Here is a 20,839-nt window from a genome sequence, read left to right on the forward strand (position 1 = left end):
TGAGGCAACAACATTGTTTTTCATACACTGGACAATTTGGGCTATTTTGCTTCCATAACATGCCTTATTTTTCAGACTCGTGGAAAGAAAACATTTAAAATAAAAACACATTTCGTTGTGTATTTCACCATTTTGTCTATTCGTGTCTGTAGATTTCCCCTAAACTCACTGAAAGTTGGCATCAGATAATGCCTCCCTTGAATATTTGAATAGAATTTTACAAAACGTATCTTTAAAGCCAGACTGAGCCAGAAATCTCTTTAGTAGCTCTTACATCCACCAAGGTTTCCAGTTTCATTTCTATCTGTAATCTGAAGGTTTTTAAAGAGGGCTTTGGTCATCATATAGCATTCATAGCCGGATTTATATAACAAGTTATCAATCAAAACATGGCAAAAATAGATTTTCTTTTTTTATGGCTGTTCTGACTTATGTGATAAAAAGAGATATTCAAAATTCCTTGTTGTAAAAGCCTTTGACTAATGATTATGCACATTCTGCATATTTAAACCTACATTTTCAGAAAACTTTAAATAAATAATTTTCTTCATGTTTAGTATTCAACTTGGGAAGTTTCATGGGGATATGTATTAGTTACATATTTTATCATATTCACCTGGGGTGTCTCTTCTCAAAGAGGCTCACAGTGCAGCAGTGCCTGTGGTATTGCTGCTTGCACCACTCATACAAACGTGACATCTTTGCTTCAAACATCCAAGCCAGAAACACTGGTGAAATCGGCTGCTTCACAGGGAAAAACACCAAACTTAACCGTTTGGCAAAGTTAGCGAAAATTTAGGAAACTGCGAACATGAGCAAAAGGTTAGAAAAGTAACGCACTGTGAACGTTATTGATAAATTAGAAAAGCAACGCACTGTGAAAGTTAGCGGAAAGTTAGGAAAGCGACTCACTACGAACGTTAGCAGGAAGTCAGGAAAGCAACGCTCTGCAAACGTTAGCAGGAAGTTAGGAAAGTAACGCTCTGCAAACGTTAGCAGGAAGTTAAGAAAGTAACGCTCTGCAAACGTTAGCAGGAAGTTAAGAAAGTAACGCACTGCAAACGTTAGCAGGAAGTTAAGAAAGTAACGCTCTGCAAACGTTAGCAGGAAGTTAAGAAAGTAACGCTCTGCAAACGTTAGCAGGAAGTTAAGAAAGTAACGCACTGCAAACGTTAGCAGGAAGTTAAGAAAGTAACGCACTGCAAACGTTAGCAGGAAGTTAGGAAAGTAACGCACTGCAAACGTTAGCAGGAAGTTAAGAAAGCAACGCTCTGCGAACGTTAGCAGGAAGTAAGGAACGTGTGGTAAGCAATGCCATGGGAACGTGAGCGATAAGTTAGGAAAGCAACACACTGCGAACGTTAGTATAAAGTTAGGAAAGCAATGCACTGCGACCTTTCCGCGTGAAACGAACTGTGCATGAACCATATCTTTTACCAAAATCTAACGGCCCCCGGAACATTAAGAAAAAACGTTCCTACGTAACCCCAAGGGAACGTTTTCCGAAAAGTAAAGCAAGACAGCAAATCACTAAATCTGGCCATGAAAAAACACAGGTTGGGGTTACCTTTACCGCGGTTATGAAGCACAGCATATATGTATTTAATGGAGGTATTATGCCGGCGGTAACATTATTATTGTTATTAATATAATTATTAAGTAAGTATAAGTATATTCCTCGCTTTACGGTCAGATGCATTCTTTTCTAAGCATTCTCCTTGCGCTGTGTGTGTCGCAGAGGGGCGGCGTGCTCTTTTGGACCTCCGGTCCCATCATGCCACACACAACATGCCACTCTGCACCAGCCGAACAGCCTCAGGTGGCGTGATTGATCAATGCCACAACTCCAATGGCAACTAGTCATTTCAGCCACTCCTCTCCATCGCTCACAACGCGTGGAGCCGATTGCTTAAAAAGACCACACGCATGCAACCCCCTAAGACACATTGCAGCAGACTGTGTGTGTGTGTGTGTGTGTGTGTGTGTGTGTGTGTGTGTGTGTTCGCTTTGATTAATGGATCTGCGGTTTTCATTTTCTTTTCACCAACTCGTAGAAGAACATTCAGGGAAAAAAATAAGGGGGTAGTCAATTTGAATCAAAGTACGTTCAGTGACCTGCACATGTATGCACTTCTGTATGCTAACGTGACATATATCAAGAATCAAAGCCAAATTAGCCAATACTGTTCTTGATGAATCAAGAGACTTGTATATATACTGTATATACTCAATTGGTAACCAAATATACAATGCTTATTAATCTGTTTCAAAACTATTACTTATCCAAGGAGATTGCTGAGTGTGTTGTTTTTTGCAGCACTACACTGCATCACATTCAAATAGATTTTGCTAGTGCATTTATATTCACTTGTGGGAGTTGCAGGACCACATAAGCTCGTGCTCAGCAGTATTACTGGATCAGCTACAGGCCGACCTCACCATAACCCCGTCGCTCCTCACGTTCAGGCCGGTTGTTACTTTAACCATTTTAGGTCACAGATGTTTTGCCGGCATAACGGCTTGTGCGTTTCCCGTGGCATGTAGCTGAAATGAGGATTTAACTGAGTGCACGCACTCTTTTTCTCTCAACAGCAAAGCTCCTCACTGAGATCCATTGCTCTTCAGATTTGCGGATGGGGACAACAGCACATAAACTGCATGCATATTCTCCGTAGATTGAGGACTGCGGTCTCAGTACCTGAGGCTGAAATGGATCTCCGGGGCGAGTCCACGTTGACGTTCATGTCTACTGGTTGTTGCGACTCCCACCTTCACTCCGGGGCTCAGACGCCTGAGGATGAATTTGGTAACACACTGCCAGCACTCCCACAGCCACAGTCACAGTAAACGAAAGCAAAAACTGCCTAGGGCTCTACAGGCTGTCCTGTCTGCACGTAGCCAGCAGATGTGTGAAACCACAGGGGATCGGGAGGAGTCTCATAGGTCCAAACTGAAATGCTCTGTCTACACCAGGGGTGTCAAACAACGACAGGCTTTTGCCAACATTAGCAAGGAATACTAATTGTTTTTGCCGATCTTTCAGCAGATTTGGATAGCCAAAAGAAGCATGAAGTCAAGTCATTTGTAGCATCTTCAGTTGCAATCGAGCACTGACATTACAGATGTTGCTCAACTGTCCGTATTCATTCGTGGTGTTGATGAGACTTTGGCGGTCACCGAGGAGTTCCTTGAGTTGGTACCCATGACAGACAGTGAATTACATTTTTAGCGCTCTTGTTGAAGCGCTAGACCGGGTCGGAGTGGACTGGACCTGTGCTGTCAGTGTGGCTACAGGCGGAGCACCATCAATGGTCGGGAGAAAAACAGGCGTTGTGACGAAATTCAGGGAGAAAGTACAAGCTGCAAATGGAGAACAATGTTTTGGGACATTTCATTGTATTTTGTACCAGGAGGCATTGTGTTTCAAGTCGTTCACAATAGATCATGTCATGAAAGTGGTTGTCCGGACTGCTTTGTGACACGTTTGACATAAGCTTGACATAAGCTTGTGTTTTGGTAAGCTTGGACCTCTGGGTCAGGAGTGATAGGCGGTGGCGCCGTTCAGGGGACAGTCGCGCTGAACCGCAGCCATAGCACTGTCTCCAAACCGTATTGACATCGAAAAAAGAGGCTTCCGACACACTATTCAGCTGTAAAGAGCTGGAAGCGGTTGTTTGAATCCTTGCTTGAGCCGTACATATCCATGACCTGAACATGTCTGCGGCCTCCATGTATACATCCAGCTTTGATAACGTTAAAAACATTGGAAAAAATGAAATCCTCTTCCAGGTACAAGAGAAGCTGCTGCCGCGTTGCTCTATTTTATGCCCGGAGATAAATTTAGCTAAATGTGTTCCATCCCTGAAGGGAACCTGAAGGTGAGAAGGGACGATTATGACAGAGGGTTGAGACGAGTAATGAGACATGACGGAGAACGTTTAACAAGAAACAGGTGGCATATTGATTTTAGCGACGATTAAGTGATTAATTGACCAATTTTGATTATTTTACTAACAAGGGCTGACATTGAGAAGTCTGTTGAAGAGGAGAGATGGGGGGGGCGGGGGGGTCTGTCAAAATGAAACTGAAAATGTCTGTCACTACGAGCAACTCCCTTCACATAAATAGGGATAAACAAAACAAACAAAAAAGGATTATAACAGCTCCAATTCACGTTATCTCACTTTACAGGACGGCATTGAAGGTTGTGTGTAGGACCGTTTGTTTGAATCAGCCCTTGGGAGGATAGCTTAGCCAACAAAATGTGGTGGGCCCTTTTTTTCCTCTTCACAGCAGTCATTCCAACGGATCATAGGAAGAAGAGCACAGGTGTCACTTACGACATCAACGGGGGCTCCGTTCTATTCCGGTGCGAATGCACAATAACAGCTATAACGGATTTCAGCAATTTGAATATTTGCTCTTGTGCTTTTCCCCACTGTGACAATGTCAGCATATCGTCAGTGAACAAGGCCTGCTAGTGGAATAAATACAAACATGGCATGAAGACATCCCCCTCCAAAGTGTTGGCTCAGACTTCATGGCATCACCCAAAAATGTATGCCAGTTATGGCATCACCAAAAAAAGTCATGAGGAGCCAATCATATTTTTTTGTAGCAGAGTATGGAGCGGGTTTTCTAAGTATTGTGGCTTGTGTTTTTGGCCGAGGAAATAAATAAATAAATGTATATTATGTGAATCATTCAGTAACAGTGGTATGAGTGGTTTGTGTACCTGAGTGTGTGGATGCCTGTGGTGGGGTCCGTAATTGCATTAAAGGGCCACTTCAGCGGTTTAGTGACGTGTACAGTGTTGGGACTCAGTGGATCCAAAATGTCCCTCAATGCAACTCAAATGTGTCTTTTAGTTGTTTACTCTTGCCCAAGCCTTTCAATCTCTACTCCACAGTTTTTAACGCTGTCTTTTTAATTTAATTTTTATAAATGGCTGTGCAGTAGGCCTACTTGCCATTTATTGGCTGTGATAATATAACATCTGACACATAACATTGGGGAGGGGACTTTTTCTTTAATAAAAGAAATAAAATCCCAAATCATTGTTTTACATACAATCACAGGAATATACACACCTGCCGAATCAATGTTATTTTTGATAGAACTGTCCCTTTTTAAACCCCCTGTTGTCAGTAGCACGTGCAGTGTGCGCTTCCTCCGTCAGAGGGCGCATGCACAACTCTCAGTTCCAAAAAAATTCTCAAATACAAATAAAAAATTCCCCGAAACACACATGCTTGGGAGTATGGAGACACTTTAACGAATGTATTGCCACTCCAGGCAAATGTTTACCTTTGCGCGAGGTCATCGGCACGTGCGAGCTCGTCCCCCTCTTCTCCCCCCCGCCACTTAAGTCAACGCCGCGCACGAGAAGCTGGGCGCGTTCTCCCCACGTTTGTGCAGCTCGCGCGGGTCGGGAGTCGAGACCACGAAACATCTCCGTCGGAAAGGGAAACGAGGAGGGAGGGAGAGCGAGAGAGAGGGGGAGAGAGGACATGAACGGAAGGGAGGCAGAAATCACAGACATGCCAAGCTGTACACACACGCGCAGCAGCAGCAGCGCAATTTTAGGGCGTGCAGAGAGGCGCCAAACAAAGTAGCGTTTACCGGATAAACGCAAACACTGGTGTTTCTTTTTTACATTTTTTTTTGTCCTCCTGGAAATACTTCCGCTGCCGGAGAGCGTTGTTCAGCCCGTGTGTTGTGTGGACAAGAGGGTTCCGGCCGTTGTGCAAACCCTGCCCTGTGTATTATCTATTTTACCCCCCTCCTTTATTGTTTGCTGTGGATACTACGGGAAGTTGTTGTTGTCGTTTTTTTTTTTTTTTGGGGACGTTTAACTTCCGAGGAAACGTTAATGCAAATGTTCGGTCGCTGACTCCGGGATTTTGGTTCCACTAAACGGACTTGAAACGCAACGTGTGTTGTTGTCTCCCCCCGCCTTACCCTCACACGTCGTATTGTGAGGCTGTGCCGTTTGGTTCACTGAAATGTGAGCCACTACAGTGAAGTCGGTTCATGACAAAAACCGCTGCTTCCAGCTGTTTTCTTCCCCGCTGCTGGAACGCCTCCCCCCCGGTTGGATTGGATATGAGAAGCAAACTTTTTAAGAATGAAGAGGAGAAAATTCCCGTAGCACGTCTCTGTCGTCTGCTTGCATTGGCGCCGTGCACGCGGAGCTGGATCCGTGTCATGATTTGAGTCTTTTATTTTTCATTTTTACTTGTTTCTTTCCTTCCCCTTTTCCCCCCATGTCGCCGGAGTCGGGGGAGCCGACGTGCGTCCGTCTGGGATGGGGGGGAATGTAAGCGCGGTGACGCACGGTTGCGAAATCGCCTGATCAATCGAGCTGATAAGCGAATGATTTAAAAAGGTCCCGGGCGCAGGTAGGGAGCCGATTTTAGCGTGGCTGCTCGCGCGCCGTGCAACACCCCCCCCTTCCCGTTCCCCGCTGCTCTCAGCTGCTCCGCCGCCGCCGCCGAGCCAGTTCGGGGACTCGGCTCAGATACTTTGAGTGCGCGCGCGGGGAGTCCCCTCCGCCCCGCAGCCCCTGGAGCCGCTATGGAGGAGTGGAGGCAATGCGGCCGGTGGTTGATAGACTGCAAGGTCCTGCCCCCGAACCACCGGGTCGTGTGGCCCACGGCGGCCGTCTTCGACCTGGCGCAGGCTCTGCGAGACGGGGTGCTGCTGTGCCAGATGTTGCACAACCTCTCGCCGGGGTCGGTGGACCTGAAGGAGATCAATTTTAGACCCCAGATGTCACAGGTGAGTTGCGAACTTCCAACCGGCAAGATGATGGGCTGTTTGATCACACACACACACACACACACACACACACACACACACACACACACACACACACACTCTCTCTGCTTCTCCTTCACACCTTGGGGTTCCATGGTTCCATGAGTTGTTCGGAGGAGGTTTGGAATTACATTTTTTTTTTTCAGCATTACGTTCCTGGATTTTAGTCCACAGGTTTGAGCCCTCCTGTCCACAACAAGCCCACTTATTGCACCCAATATAGTACATCTGTGATATCTCTCACGGCTCTTTGACCCCGACGAAAGGAGCACGCTGCTGTGAGCCATGCAACCCAAGCATTTTCTTTTTTTGTTGGAGCTACTACCAGAAGTCACTGTTTTGACGTCTCGAGGCTTCATCAGGGTGCATCCTGTTGTCAGGGTACGAGGAGGGTGCCGGTGAAAAGGATTCGACACGTTTTCTGCTTCCTGCTAAAAAAGAGCGTTATCCAGTCAGAGACCAAAGATAATAGTCTGTTTTCCACTGCTTTCTGTTGACCTTTTCTGGCGCTTGACGGGTGTGGCAGCTTCACGTGGAGAGTAGAGCGAAATCCTTGGGGGGAAAAGTCACGAGCGATTCTGGCCGCAAATCTCCTCGATTCGGTGAACCTGTATCCAAAGCTGAGGATTGCTTGCATTTTTTAAAGTTTCCTCGTGCTGTATTTTTCAGGAGGGTTTGGAGGGAATCAATCCGTGCTTCCAAAAGCCAACGTGTGGAAGTGTTTGAGCGCGGGAAGTTGACGCGACTGTGGAGGCGGAGCAAAAGTGTTATATGGCAAACGCTCCCGTTGACGTGTTCAGTGTGCGCTGAAGCACCGCTGAACGTTCACTGTGCGGTGATGGAAGTCTTTTCCCCGTGTGTTTGTAGTGGTAAAGCTTCCCGTAGTGCAGCGACAGAAATGACACTCTCACTCCGTTCTGATAATCCGTCAAAGGCCGATATGACGACGATAGTTCGGAGCAGGAAAGGGCCGAATGCCGATTGATCGGCCGATGCCCATCGAGGGGTCGATTGTTTTTCAAACTGAAAACGGGGTCGGATATGACTTGTTTTAGCCTCAATCACCAGAGTAACGTCCAAGTGGAGAATCGCTTTGGGAGAAAACCACATCTCAAAACAGTAGAAATGGTAAATATAAAAAAATATTATCGGTAGTCACATACACACAGATCATTTTCAGCAAGTGTCCCCTCGTTATGTGTTTTAAAGGCTGCATGCAAAACGGCCATCCGGCCGCTATCGGCGCTGGGCCGGGACCGGGCTCTGGGATCACGTGATGGGGCGTATCTATGTTCACAGGCTCAATAATGAAAAGATAATTGATGCTAGTTGCAACCTCAACCCCTGGTCTTCCCTTCTCTTTTGCCTGGTAACCACCAGTAGCCGGGACTTATCAGCTCAAAGGCCGCTGACTTCCATGATTACAGAGAGGGGGAGAGAGAGGGAGAGGTCTGGATGGCTCGCTTTGATCCGCCCACTAATCCCATGCTCCCGGTCCCACTGTGTGAATCCTCCGCAAGGGTGAAAGTGTGTGTGTGTGTGGGGGGGTAGTCCCTCGGTGACAAATTGGGTTAAACCAAACCCTGGCAGCAGAACAGTCGCGTGTGATTCATGATAAGCAAAAAGGTCAGGGAGCGCGCCGGCTTTCACACTCGGAGTCCGTGGGCCTAATGAAGACGAGGGGAAGCGGAGCGATTACACACTTTGCCCCTGATTAATGCTTTCTTAAATAGAGTTTTGTCTTGAATATGCCTCACTCGTTAAACAGTTAGTCCCGTTATGTTTGACGTATAGGTTTTAATGCTGTGCGACCCCACCCCTCCCTCCCTCCCGCCCCCGCCGCATCGGAAAAGAGTAACATCCAGTCAAAATGGAAGTGCGTCTCCCTTTTTTATTCTAACGGACCCTAATCCCAATTTAAACACTGGCAGTGATCCCAGTTGGTCCTCCGGTGCATTACCTTCGTGCCTCGGTGCATTCTTGAGAGCTCAAGAGAGTCTTTTGATGGAGAGAGCGTCCATAAAGCGGCACGTGGACATCTGGATCTGTGACTGTGACTTTTCCCACATGTTGAGTGTGCACGCCGGCCGCGGCCTCAAGGGTTTTCCAACGTGGGTTTTTACAATTTGAGTTTTTTTTTTTACGGTTTTCAGGGTGGAGTTTTTTTGGGCGAGCCGGTTTGAGACCGCTAAGAGGTGCGTTTTGATTGTGAGGATGTGCTGTTTTTTCTCTTCCCTTTTGTAATCATTGTCCATCATTTGTGTTTTGGTCAGTTAATGGTACAACAACTACAACACCAAAAAGCAGCATTTGAAGGCGCAGGTCTTCTCTCTGGGGATTTTCCTGATGCCTTTTCACGATTTACCGGCATTTTACAGACGGCGCATTTGGTAAAATAATCATTTGGTTTTGCACTCGGATGACGCTACTGAACAAATAAGGGTGCATTCAAGTGTCTAATAAGTGGAAACATCCTTCCAAGCATTATTCCAGCTCACAGCGAGGACGTTTACAGTGATACTCACGGAGTAACTGATGAAGCACTGAACTGGAAGGACGCGTCACGGACATCTGAACGTAGCCGCTCTAGCAGTAAATAACGATGGTTTGTCGGGGTGAGTCTCGGGCCGCGTCCAAAGCAGGCATTTTAAATTATTTTAGTTTTTTTCCTTCCCATTCAGGCCTTCTTTCCACATGTTGGCCACATGTTTGGCCTGTGACATGTTCTCATGTATTGGTGATCAGAGAATCTGGGTTTTTTCACGGATCCTCAGCGTGTTTTTATCTTATTTTTTTCTTGCGTCAACTGAGTTTGTGTGCGTCTGCCTCAATACGCGGAGAGGAGGCGGGAAGTACCTCCCGCGGGGAAATAAGCCGGACAAAGATGACCTTCGTTGAGGCGGTCAAATAAATCCCTGGTTGTATTTTTTATTTTTTTTTAAAGGATGGCGAGACCTCTTTACCTCGCAGCCCTGAGTGGACGATTAATGAGCACCGTTGCTTCGGAGCTCCAAACGTGTGTAGATATCCAGAATGCAGCGCCTGGGGCTGCGTGTGAAAGACAAGACCGAGCTGAAGCCTTTTGTGTGTTTTTCTTTTTTTCTTCTTTCTGTTGGTGAGGTGGTTGTGAATACCTTTGGGATGACTCAGGTGGATATGAATGTGTGTCACTGTACTCCTGCACTTTGGTTTTCCCGTGTGTGTGTGTGTGTGTGTGTGTGTGTGTGTGTGTGTGTGTGTGTTGCTGTGTGAGTGAGCGATGTTACGGTACCTGTGCTCAGACCTGAATCACTGCTGGCTGAGCCCAGAGGTCTCCTTGGATCTCCTCGGCGCTGCGCGGGACTCCGGGTCTCGCGCTGAGCTTGCCGCTTCCACTCTGGATAAACGAGAGTTCTTCCTCTGTGTCCGGCTCCCACCGGCAAGTTACAGGAGCTGGTTTGAATACGCTTTTAAAAAATAAAATAGATTCTGCTATTCATACTACATAGCCAACAACCATATAGCTGCAAACCCGTGATTGATTTAACAGTGCGGCACCAGCCTGGTGGTCAGGTTACACACACAGTGGACCTCACTATTCCATAATGGTTATGGAAGGGCCCGAGAATTCTTCTGAAACTGACTTTAGCTTTGCTTCCCAGCGGCGGCGGCAACCGGTCGTAAGAAGAACCGGTACTTGCTCTTTCGGTTCTGGTTTGGTCTCCATCGACTTTTGAGAATCAAAAATCTAATCTGTCTCTCTTTAGTATTCTAGCTTTTCGGCGTTCTTCAGAAGCTGCCTATGTGTTTGGAGAGAAGCGCTGACTCAACAGAAAAACAGGACTGGTTTGTTTGTTCATCAAAGGAGTCAAGGGCTGTTCAAAGTGTGAAGCTATTGTTTGAAGTGGTAATAATATTAATTGTGGTATATAACTCTCATTGAAATAGTAGTATTCATCATCGGAAGCGTAAACCCCGAGCTGAGCCCCGTCTCAAAGAGCTCTGCAGGGTTTGAAATCCGATTCAGAGGGCGTGTGCGGCGTGGTGACTGCCGGCCCACCTCCTATTCTGAAATCTTTTGTTTGCGTCCAGTACGGGGAAGGGCTCCGCGACTACTGAAGACAAGACAACCACCCACTAGTGCCTCTCCCCCCAGGAGTAATTTAATCTCTGCATTCCGTCTAGCGCTGACCTCGTGACCCCAGCGTGCGCCGGATGCAGGTAATACTGCTAATGGAGCTCGTTAGGGACACGTCCCGTGCTGCACAGCTGGGGCGTTGCACTGGAAGCTAATGGGATTGACAAAGGGGGAGGGGAGACCAGGCCAGGGGTTTCCTAACCCTTTGTGTGAGCTAATCCTGCTCCTAAGGTCACAGAAAGCATTTGAACTGTAACTTTTGATGTTCGTGTGGCTTGTGTGTTGACATTTCCACAACTGGCTCCAAAACTGTTATTTCTTGAGGGGATGAAAATGGCTTTTTTGTCTTAACCGTCCAGTGTCACGGCAAGCAGGCCGACTTTCACACTGACCTAGGAACAGTTCAGGGGCAGTAGGCTGTCGACGGGTTTCAATACCATGGTGACAGACGATATATATGTGGATATATGTTTGTGTATCTATTTTTTTTGTCTGTCTCTGAAATCCAGTCTAAACTGTCAACAATTCTAAATGTTATCTTTGTACTTTGATATTGTCACCTGGAGTGATTTTTTGCATTAAAAACACACAATTCAAATTATTAGGAAAGAAAAGATGAGAAGGAAAGTTAAACATCTTAATTCCCTCTCTAGTATTGCTGTGAAAACATCTCCTTCCAGCTACTTTATTTATTCAAGCTTTTTGACAAAAACTTGATTTTACAAGATTACAATGGACACGTCCTGATAATGTCATAATTTACATTATACCATGTTTTTACTGCATCATAATCCATCTCAATGGACTAGTACGCTAGCTGTTAGCTGCCAACGTTCCTCGCTCTCCTCCTGCCGGTTTCTCCACGGATCTGTTGTTCACAATGTACCGTCATCAGGCTTTGCCACTAGAAAGCACTGAGTCTACCGATCGCTTATTTTTAATGTATATGGTCTGTTAACGATCAGCAGTAAAAGTTTATTTCCACTTTGATGGTTAAACTGCACTGTTTATCCACCGTTCACATACGTGCCGAACCGCGAGAGGGGATTGCAGATCACAGATCAACTACGGCCCATTACAAGCAAAATGATTATCATAACCAACAGGAATGATGGCCAGAGCTATGATAACATGAACCAGGTTGTGAAAATACATAAATGAATAAATAATGGTCCTTTTTAATCCCAAGGGTTATGTAAGAGGCCAAAGCAATCTATTGATCTGCCGGATCCCTTTTCACACTGAGGTAAGATCACATAATACAGAGCAGTATATCGCGAGCTGGGAGGAATTCAGTGTCCGGTTCAAGGTCACTTGATCAGGGCGGATGTGCATGCCTTTCAACGGGAGGGAGCCTGAACTGTGTCCAGTTGAAGGACAGTCTTGGCCTGAAAGTAAAAGTAAAAAAAAAAGAAGTAAAAAAAACAACAGTGAAGGATTTAAGTGCTTCTGCCCAGCTGCTGCTGTTTAACTCGTGACACTTTCCTGTAAGCTGAAAAAGAATTTATCCTCTGAAAATGAAGTTTATCTGCGTGTGCGTGCCAATTCCCTGAACTGCATCCACGTTTCCTTCACTTGCATCGTCCCACTGAGAGACGCGGGACAAGCCGTGAGGACCGGGCAAATTGAGGAAACACCTTTTTTTTGTTTGAGATTTGACACATGCTTTCATCCGAAGCCGTATTTGTTGATGATGAACAGCTGGATGAGACGGTCTGCTGTATGTGCTTTCCAAATTAATGCAAGAATATAATACAAGTGTTTCGGTGGTTTCAAAGTAGTCCGATCCTCTGTCACTTACAGATACCCCCACCCGCCCCCCCAAAAACAAAACCCCCCTCTCCTCACTCCTTGCTCCAAAACAGAAGTAAGAGCGTTGGGAAGGGCCTTCACAATGGCGGATCAAGCAAGGATCAAATAAGGGAATTGGCATGCACCCCGCGTTTCAGCTGTACAAACAACGTCGAAATATCCTTAATGTCTTCAGAGGAACGGCCCACAGTGTTAAAGCAGCTGGTGTGTGTGTGTGTGTGTGTGTGTGTGTGTGTGTGTGCCTCCTCAGTGCAGTGGTGGTTTGACATTCAGCACATGAAAAGATTGGGTGAACATTGAACAAGGGGTGTAAAAAATATATACTTTAACTGTTACTGTTCATCCAAAATTATTTTAAAAGTTACTTGAATAACAATATGACTTCCTTTACTTCTCCATGGTGCTTCAGGATTATTATAAAGCTCTCACCCTCTAAATCCCCAGTTTCTACCCTTAACACAACTGTCTCGTGTGGATATCCAGGTGTGAACATCTGTCTCTTTTTAAAACGGCTTAACACATTAACACAAATAAAGCTTGATGACGCACAAGGGGCAAGAGAACCATTGTTGCATTGCATGTCTGCGTAATGAAAGTAGAAACAATGGCAACTTTGACAGAAACTAGCCCGGAGCAAAATAAATAAAAAAGGCAAACAATGGCGTTGAATCACTTTCGTAAAACATCTAAATAAATCCCCTAATAAACTCTAAGATGAGACGAGTGCTCGCATGAAAGCACTTTGCAAAAAAAGCAGATAAATGACTGCACCAGAGAGATTAAAGGTGATTCTGTAATTTAGCAAATTCAGCCTTCTTGCTTCCTGGTTCCTGGTTATTTAACTTTAGGGGGTGAAGAGACGAGGAAATATGACTTGAGAAAAAACACCTGCCGGACAGTAAATTGATATTATGTCGGACTTTACACTTGGTTGCTGTCTTATCATTTCTTGACTCGCACGTTTTGCTTTTAATAAATAATCTCGACCCCTTCCACCACACACAACCTGCTCTACGGTTATTGTTCAACAGACGCATGGCACACTTTGTATTGACATGCTATTCATATTGCCATACAAAGTATGCTTTGCTATGTTATTGACGAAAAATCCTGTCGGGTGAAGAGGTCTGCCTCTAAATGCAGCGGATCGTAAGCTTTCGACTCATCCGCAGATGTTATTGGTGAGACAACATCTCACAGCCACAAGCGTTCACGAGATAAATAGATGTGAGGCTGTAAAGGCGCACAGCGCGGGAAGAATGCACCGCACCGACATAAATAGGAGAGCGGTTAAGTAGTCTTTGTATAATGCAGCAGGCAAATGAATCGCATAGTAGTTGAGGTCAATATTCATTAATTGTAAATTAATGGTCACACGTACGCTGCTGCAGGGCTGCTGCTCACGGCAGGACTGCTGAACGGGCCCACAGGGCACAGGCCCAGGGGCCCAACAGGGCTAAGGGGAGGCTACTGCTAACGTTTCTTGTTGGGAAGTAACAAAGAGACTCAAAACACCAGAGAGACACACAAAACCACCACAGAGACACACAAAGCTACCACAAAGAGACTCAAAACTTCCACAGAGACGCACAACTAGCAAAAAGAGAAACAAAACAACCACAAAGAGACACAAAACGACCACAAGGAGTTGGCTACATGGATACAAAAAGGCTAAAAAGAGACATGGCACGAGCAAATTGTGACACAAAATGACCACAAAGAGACAGTAAAACTTCCACAAAGAGATGCAAACTGACCAAAACTGTGTCTCTTTGAATCTGTGGCTCTATTTGTTTCATTTTTTTGTATGGGAGTATGGGGTTCCTTGACCTGCCTTTGCCCAAGGGGCCCATTGTCTCAAAATCCATCAAAGCTGCTGCTGCTGCTGCTGCTTGAAGAAACCGAAACAGGAAGTGGCCGTGGAATTAAAAAAAGCCCCTTTTGTTCATCGCTCTCCAACAGAGGCCGATGGCACGCACTGTATGCTGTGGAGCGCAACCCTCCGCTACCACAAGATGTGCTACTGAAGCAGATTTGACTCACACTACTAACATTACAAGGGGAATGTTAAGTGCTTGCATTGGGAATAAACCAATATAAAACATATAAACAAGTATGTAAATGCAGATTTTAAGCAAGGATTAGGAATCACTACATTTAATAAATGATTCAATAATCATTGACTAGTAATGATGTAATGCTAAGTAATGTAGCTCTCACAGCCTAACTGGCGACTTTTGAATCCCCGTTTTAAAAGCCCTGCGTGTGATTGGTGCACGAGCTTAACACTTTCCAGCCGCAAGAGTCTAAAAATGGGTCTCGCTTCCAAATGCAGGCGCTGAACACTCGGCTGCACTTTGCCCCAATTTGAATGTGGGCCGCGCAGGCCGTGATGCGACAATTCGGGCGGAAAGGGTCGAGTTCTGAATTGTTGGGGGATGCGACCGCGCATTGATGCTGCGGCCCAACCTCGTTCACAGGAGGACCGACAAACGGGGAAAGTGAGCAAGTGCGGCTTGTATGTCATCAGATTTGATGAACTATCAAATATCGGTAGGCCTCAAATGTCCCATCCGATTTGGTACAAATGACAAAATGCATCACGCTGGCATACGAGGGGGAACGAAATTCATTTGGGGTCGGGCGAGATGGAAAGAACATTTCTCTCCTGAGTTTTTTATTTTTATTGTATCATTAAACATCTAAAAAGGAAACTAGTTTTGGCAGAAAAAACCCAAAGTAATTACAGCAGATGGAGCACCGTGTGTCGGCCCAGTGATGCAAGTTTTTGAAACCGCATTGCAAAAAATGTATCATCCTTTTCATCCGGTATTCTGCAGTGACTTGAACGTGACTCAGCCGGTCTAGTGTGACTCAGCCAGGGCCATGCAGTTTTGTTGTGTGTATTTAATGAGAAGAAAAAGAAATAAGCACTCCTCCACAACACTCCCCCACCTAAAGCCTGTGGAGCATTTATCTGCCCCCTCACTCTTCCCTCTTTCTCTGCCAAGCATTCCTCAGGGAAGTCAGAGGGGGAACTCTGAGTTGATCTCATCTTTTTAGGCTGCGAGGGAGAATTTAAGTGATGTCATGTAAAGGCAGTTTACAGCTAATCTAGTTAAAAGCATTTCACTGTTGAGAGTGGAGACCTCCCTTTTTTTTCTTTCTTTTTTCTGAGTAGAATTAACTTTATAATCTTGCCTGTGTGAAAAAACCCCAGTGGAGAGTGGAGGCTTGTTCTGTTAAGTCTCCCTCTCATAATCATCTTACCTAACTAACTCTCAGGGGACACGTCACACATTGAGGAAAAGCGAGCCGCCGTGAAAACACGGCATTCGTTTTTGTTTTTTTTGCCATTCCAATAGAGACGGACAAAAGGGATCACGCAGCCTTATGGAGGCCGTCTGATTTCTAAAGAGGCTCCATCTGCGTAGCGGTTGTTGGGGGTGATTAGCATGGGCATGCGGTGGAATGGCGCCTGGATCTTCCTGGAGCCAGCTACCCCTTTTTTAAAATTGATTTTGGCTCCTTAGTCGTTAATCAGCGAGTCAGTTTTCTCCTTCCAGGGGCTTGACTGGCATCTGTCTTCATCCTCGACTGTCCGTGATGACACTTGGCCTGTTAGTCGGCGAGCTGTCGTCAGAGCAGTGCTGTTTGCCGGAGTCCAAGGCCGTGTCCACACTACTACTGCTACGATTTCCATTTCAAAACGCATATCTTTTGCGTTTTGTGTCGCGTTCGGTGTGAACACAGCATTAGCGTGTCCTTCCCTGATTCGTCACGCCCCCTATCACATGACCCTTTTTCCGGAAGAACACAAAACAGACATGGACGTCGATTTTTTTTTTTAAGCGTTACTTGCGTTGTTGTCTGCGTTACTTGCGTAGCAGCTGTTGTGCAGTGAAATTCTGCTTCCTGTTTACGCTGCCACGTGCAGGCCCAGTTGGACATGTGACATGCGTTTTCAAATGGTGCCGTGTGGACGCAGATCATTTCGGAGTCAAAATGGGAGTTTTAAAATGAAAAAGCATTGGTGTGGAAGGAGGCAAACTCCAGTTGTTGTGCTGGCAGACTTGATTGTGGACGCTTCTCGCCGAAGAGAACAGATTAGGATCTGGATTGCACAGCAGCTCCGTGGACGACTGCAAACCTCACACACACACACACAACACACACACACTCTCACACACTCTCTCTAATACATTAGCAGCCTCTTTCTGGGGGGAAGATAAACAGCTTTATATTTTCTCTATCTCTTCGCCGAAGGAAATGGATAATATGAACCCTCGTGACGCACTGCCTGGCAGCTAAGTATAGGAGGAGTGTTTATGCGTTGCACTCGCCATGGATTTCTCTCAGGGCCTTTGCCACAGAAGCCCCGCGAGAAAGCGCCGATATCCAATTACCGACGCGCATCGATCGCATCCCATAATTGGCCGCGCAGTGGGCAGGGCACAGAGGCAGGGTTACAGCGCTCGCGACTGGTCCGCTCAAAGAGGCCAGAGCTTATTGATCCCCGCCGCGGCTCGGTCTCCAGTTAATCATGCAAACAAAGTGGAACAGTGTGTCGCCGGTTGTCGAGGGCGGAAGAGATCGTTTCCTCGCGCTCCACCTTTAGGTCGGGCGGGGGCACGCTGCTCTGTGATCTGTCATTTAAACCCCTACCCGAGTTTTTGTCTCGTTCAAATGCACAGGTTTTTTGTCAGCGTCGTTGTCTCCGAATGCAGAGTTTTATTTGAGTATCTCTTCGTTTCTTGGTCATGTGCCGGGACCCCCCCCAAAGCGATTCTGACATATTTGACACAGGAATGAAATAAAAGCAGGTTGATCTTAGCGGTTTCCACGAAGCTGTAACCAGCAGGGGTTCACTGTGTACACCTGATGAACGATGAATCCAAAATCGTGACCGTTCCGCTGATCGACTCGTCTTTTCAGCACCGATGAACTCCGCAGAACGAACTTAGGCCTGAGAATTCAATTCTCCTGTCGGTTAAATATACACCGGTTATAGTCTTTGGGAAGTAATCGCATCATAAATGTTGAATACGACCACCCACCGCCAACAGCTCCAGTATCTGTCCCAAGGACGGGGGAGTGAACCCACGTTGTCCAGTCGAAGGCCGTCCTCTCTAACGCAAAGAAAGCTTGTCGGTCTTTCACAGACATTCATTTGTATTCTTCATGTTTCAGACCAAGGTTTCTTCACTATATCTGAAATATGCTGCCATCGTGCATGCTAATGCCATTGTAATTGTCACTGTTAACAAAAGCCAGGAAACCCCTTTAAATAAAAAGCTTTTATCTGCTCGGGGAAGTTATCTTGCAGAATGTTCACAGCAATCCGGTGGACATGACTGGAAAAAGCTTTGAGGGAAAAGTAAGTGAAAAGAAAAAAGAAGTAGAAAAAAAAGAACCTGCGGAAAACGATAAGTCAGACAACAGACGGTTCTGAGACGGCACGTATTGTATTTCCACTATGCGTTGCAACACCGACACAAATTCCTCAGCGCTAGTTGTGCTTGTATTCAGTCCACTGACCTAAGCTTCGCGTGAGGGCCGTCGTCTCTCCTGCAATGTGCAACCGTCTCTCTCAGAGCGACGTTGCACTTTGTACTGCGTCGACCCGCTTTGAGAACAAATGAAAATAGTTTTCTTTCGCACATTCGGAGCTGCACGAGATCTCGAGTTGCCCCGTCGTTGATCACAGCCTTTTATTTCATGTCCATCTCATTCAGTGTCCATGTAAAAACTACTGCCGCTGTTTCAGCACTTGTCTGCACGTCCACCACTTCAGACGTAGTATGATCCAGTTGATGAGGGAAGGAAAACTTTTTTTAATGATTTTTATTTTTTTTCCCCCAAACTGAATTGACTATCTCTCCGGTTTTCTGTAACGCGGGCAAGTTGTCCTGTCCGTCCGTGATTGATGACATTTCTTAAAAACCAATTTCTCCCGAGTGCCAGCATGAGGTAGAGGCAGGTGAGCTTCCTCGCCTCCCGTCTCCCATCGCAAGAAAACAGGTGAGGAGAAACGGTAAACCTGCCACCCGTTTGGTGTTAGCATAATGAAAGCAACGGAGCGTGAACACGCGAGAGCTAAACAATTTAGAATTTAATAGGACGGAAGCTCCCGGGGAAGAGCAAAGAGAGAGAGAGACGCACAGAAGGTGCAGGCGCAGAGAATCTGATTGAGAGGAAGCTTTTAGTAGCTTTCTCCTGTGAAATTGAGCATGTCCCTCACAATGACGGGCACCACTCATCTGGTTCTCCGCAAGGGAACCTCCATTAGCAGACAAATATTTGCCTGAACGGCACACGGATGTGACAGCGAGGATTTAGGGACGCCGCGGTGGCCTCTGGGTCAGCAAACCTTTGCTTTGCTACGCTAACCCTCCTCTCTGTGTGGAGGCCATGGGCCGGATGTTTTTCCTGTTTGGAAAGGGACTTTCATCAGGTCGTTATGTTAATAATTAATACATCTAGTAATACAGTAGTTTCCTTCATACTTTTGGAAGGCTTCCACTCATCATGCGCAGATGTACTTTAATCAGGTTGTTAGGTCAGATCAATTATTAATACCACGTTGTTTCCTTCTTACCTTTGAAATTCTTCCTCAAATATTAACTTTAAAATCTTTTTTTTCTTCATTGATCTTATTCTTGGAAATGAATGCCAAATTTGGCTTTCGTGCCAAGAGTTAGATGAGAAGAATGCAGCCACGCTCAGCTAGTAATTAGCAGGCAGTTAGCTTTGCTGAGAAAAACAAAAAAAAGAGGACAGAACACCTGAAGTGTCCTGTTCCTTCATTTCAGTTTAAGTATGATATACATGTTGGTAACAAAAAATGTGAGGTGCTGGTCGGCAGATGTTCTCAGCTTTGAACAGAGCGTCCATGCTAAGCTAATCTCCTAGTGGCGTTAGCTTGATTTTTTTTTCACATAAAGACAGGAAAATTGTATAGATCTTCTCTCCTAACTCCTGGTGAACTATTATTTTCAACCAATTTTAATAGGAGTAAAACAATAAATAATCACCGTGCTTTGCTATAAGAAAAACAACAACAATCGTTTCCTGGTTTTGAAACATGGATGTGGGAACGATGGATATCCCCTTACACATCCGGGTCAGCGTCCCTTTCCTGTTCGCCACATGGAAATAGATGTTCTTTGAGAGCGTTTTACACATGCTTTAATAATTCACAAGGCCGAGAGCAGCAACTGACGGTCCCGTCAACGGTTTTACACACAGGCCTGTTGTATAGAAATAGTGGTGAATGCACAAACCCACCCGGTTGAGAGATTATCAGGGACACCGAGCTAAATCTACTGCAGTCTCATACAACAGCCGATAAACCCAACCTTGAGCCATGTCTTAATGTTTTTAAAAGAGCTGTTGGTTGTGTAACTGCATCACGGAGGAATAACGCTGAAAAGAAATCTCCTTGTTAAGTAAATGTGAAATGCAATTCGAAATGACAGGTTGATTCATCTCCCCTCCCTCCTCCATTCCTTTTTTTTTCTGAGGATATTCACACAGCTTCCCACTCTTCCTCAGTGAGACACAGAGTTGTGTAATCCCCTCTCCTCCGCTCCCCGTGCACTTTGCCAGACAACACGAAACATCTGGACGGAGAACAGAGGGTTCAGACTGCACCCATCCCCACCTCGGACCAGTCCAACAAGGCTTGGCCCAAGTCTGGACGCCACGCTGTTATTCCCCCCCCCCTCATTCTCATCATGACTTTTGCCGATTTCTGAGAAGAAGGCGTGGGTGTGTTCGGGTTCTCGAGTGATCGCCGTGTTGTGCAAAGGGTGTAATTTTCTTTCTCTGAGTGGGGTGAAAGAAAAAAAGAAGAAAAAACACTGGTGTTATTTTCTTCTCTACATTTCTATCCTGACAACCTGTAACCTGTTTTCCCAGAGGCCTCGGTGCTGCACGTCTTCAGGTTGCGCTTTCTCACAAATGTTCACATCTCAAGTGGTGTTTCACTTTGGTCCTCCGTCATTTTAAAGAATACGTTGTAACATTTTCTCCGCCTGCGGGATCTTGAGATCACAGGGCTGCTTCTGCGCTGCGCACCGTTTTAAGAAT

General features: G+C 45.9%; 1 protein-coding gene across 1 annotated transcript in view; it reads left to right on the forward strand.

Annotated features, from left to right (window-relative positions):
- Positions 1-6,576: 6,576 nt before the first annotated feature.
- vav2 (vav 2 guanine nucleotide exchange factor) overlaps positions 6,577-20,839 on the forward strand; it is a gene marked incomplete at its 5' end in the record, with an annotated part of 194,770 nt that continues 180,507 nt past the window's right edge. The window contains 1 exon segment of the mRNA XM_079235511.1: positions 6,577-6,780. Coding sequence (XP_079091637.1) covers positions 6,577-6,780 — 204 coding nt within the window.

The sequence above is a fragment of the Taurulus bubalis genome (assembly GCF_910589615.1).
Source record: "Taurulus bubalis genome assembly, chromosome: 19".
Lineage (NCBI taxonomy): Eukaryota > Metazoa > Chordata > Actinopteri > Perciformes > Cottidae > Taurulus > Taurulus bubalis.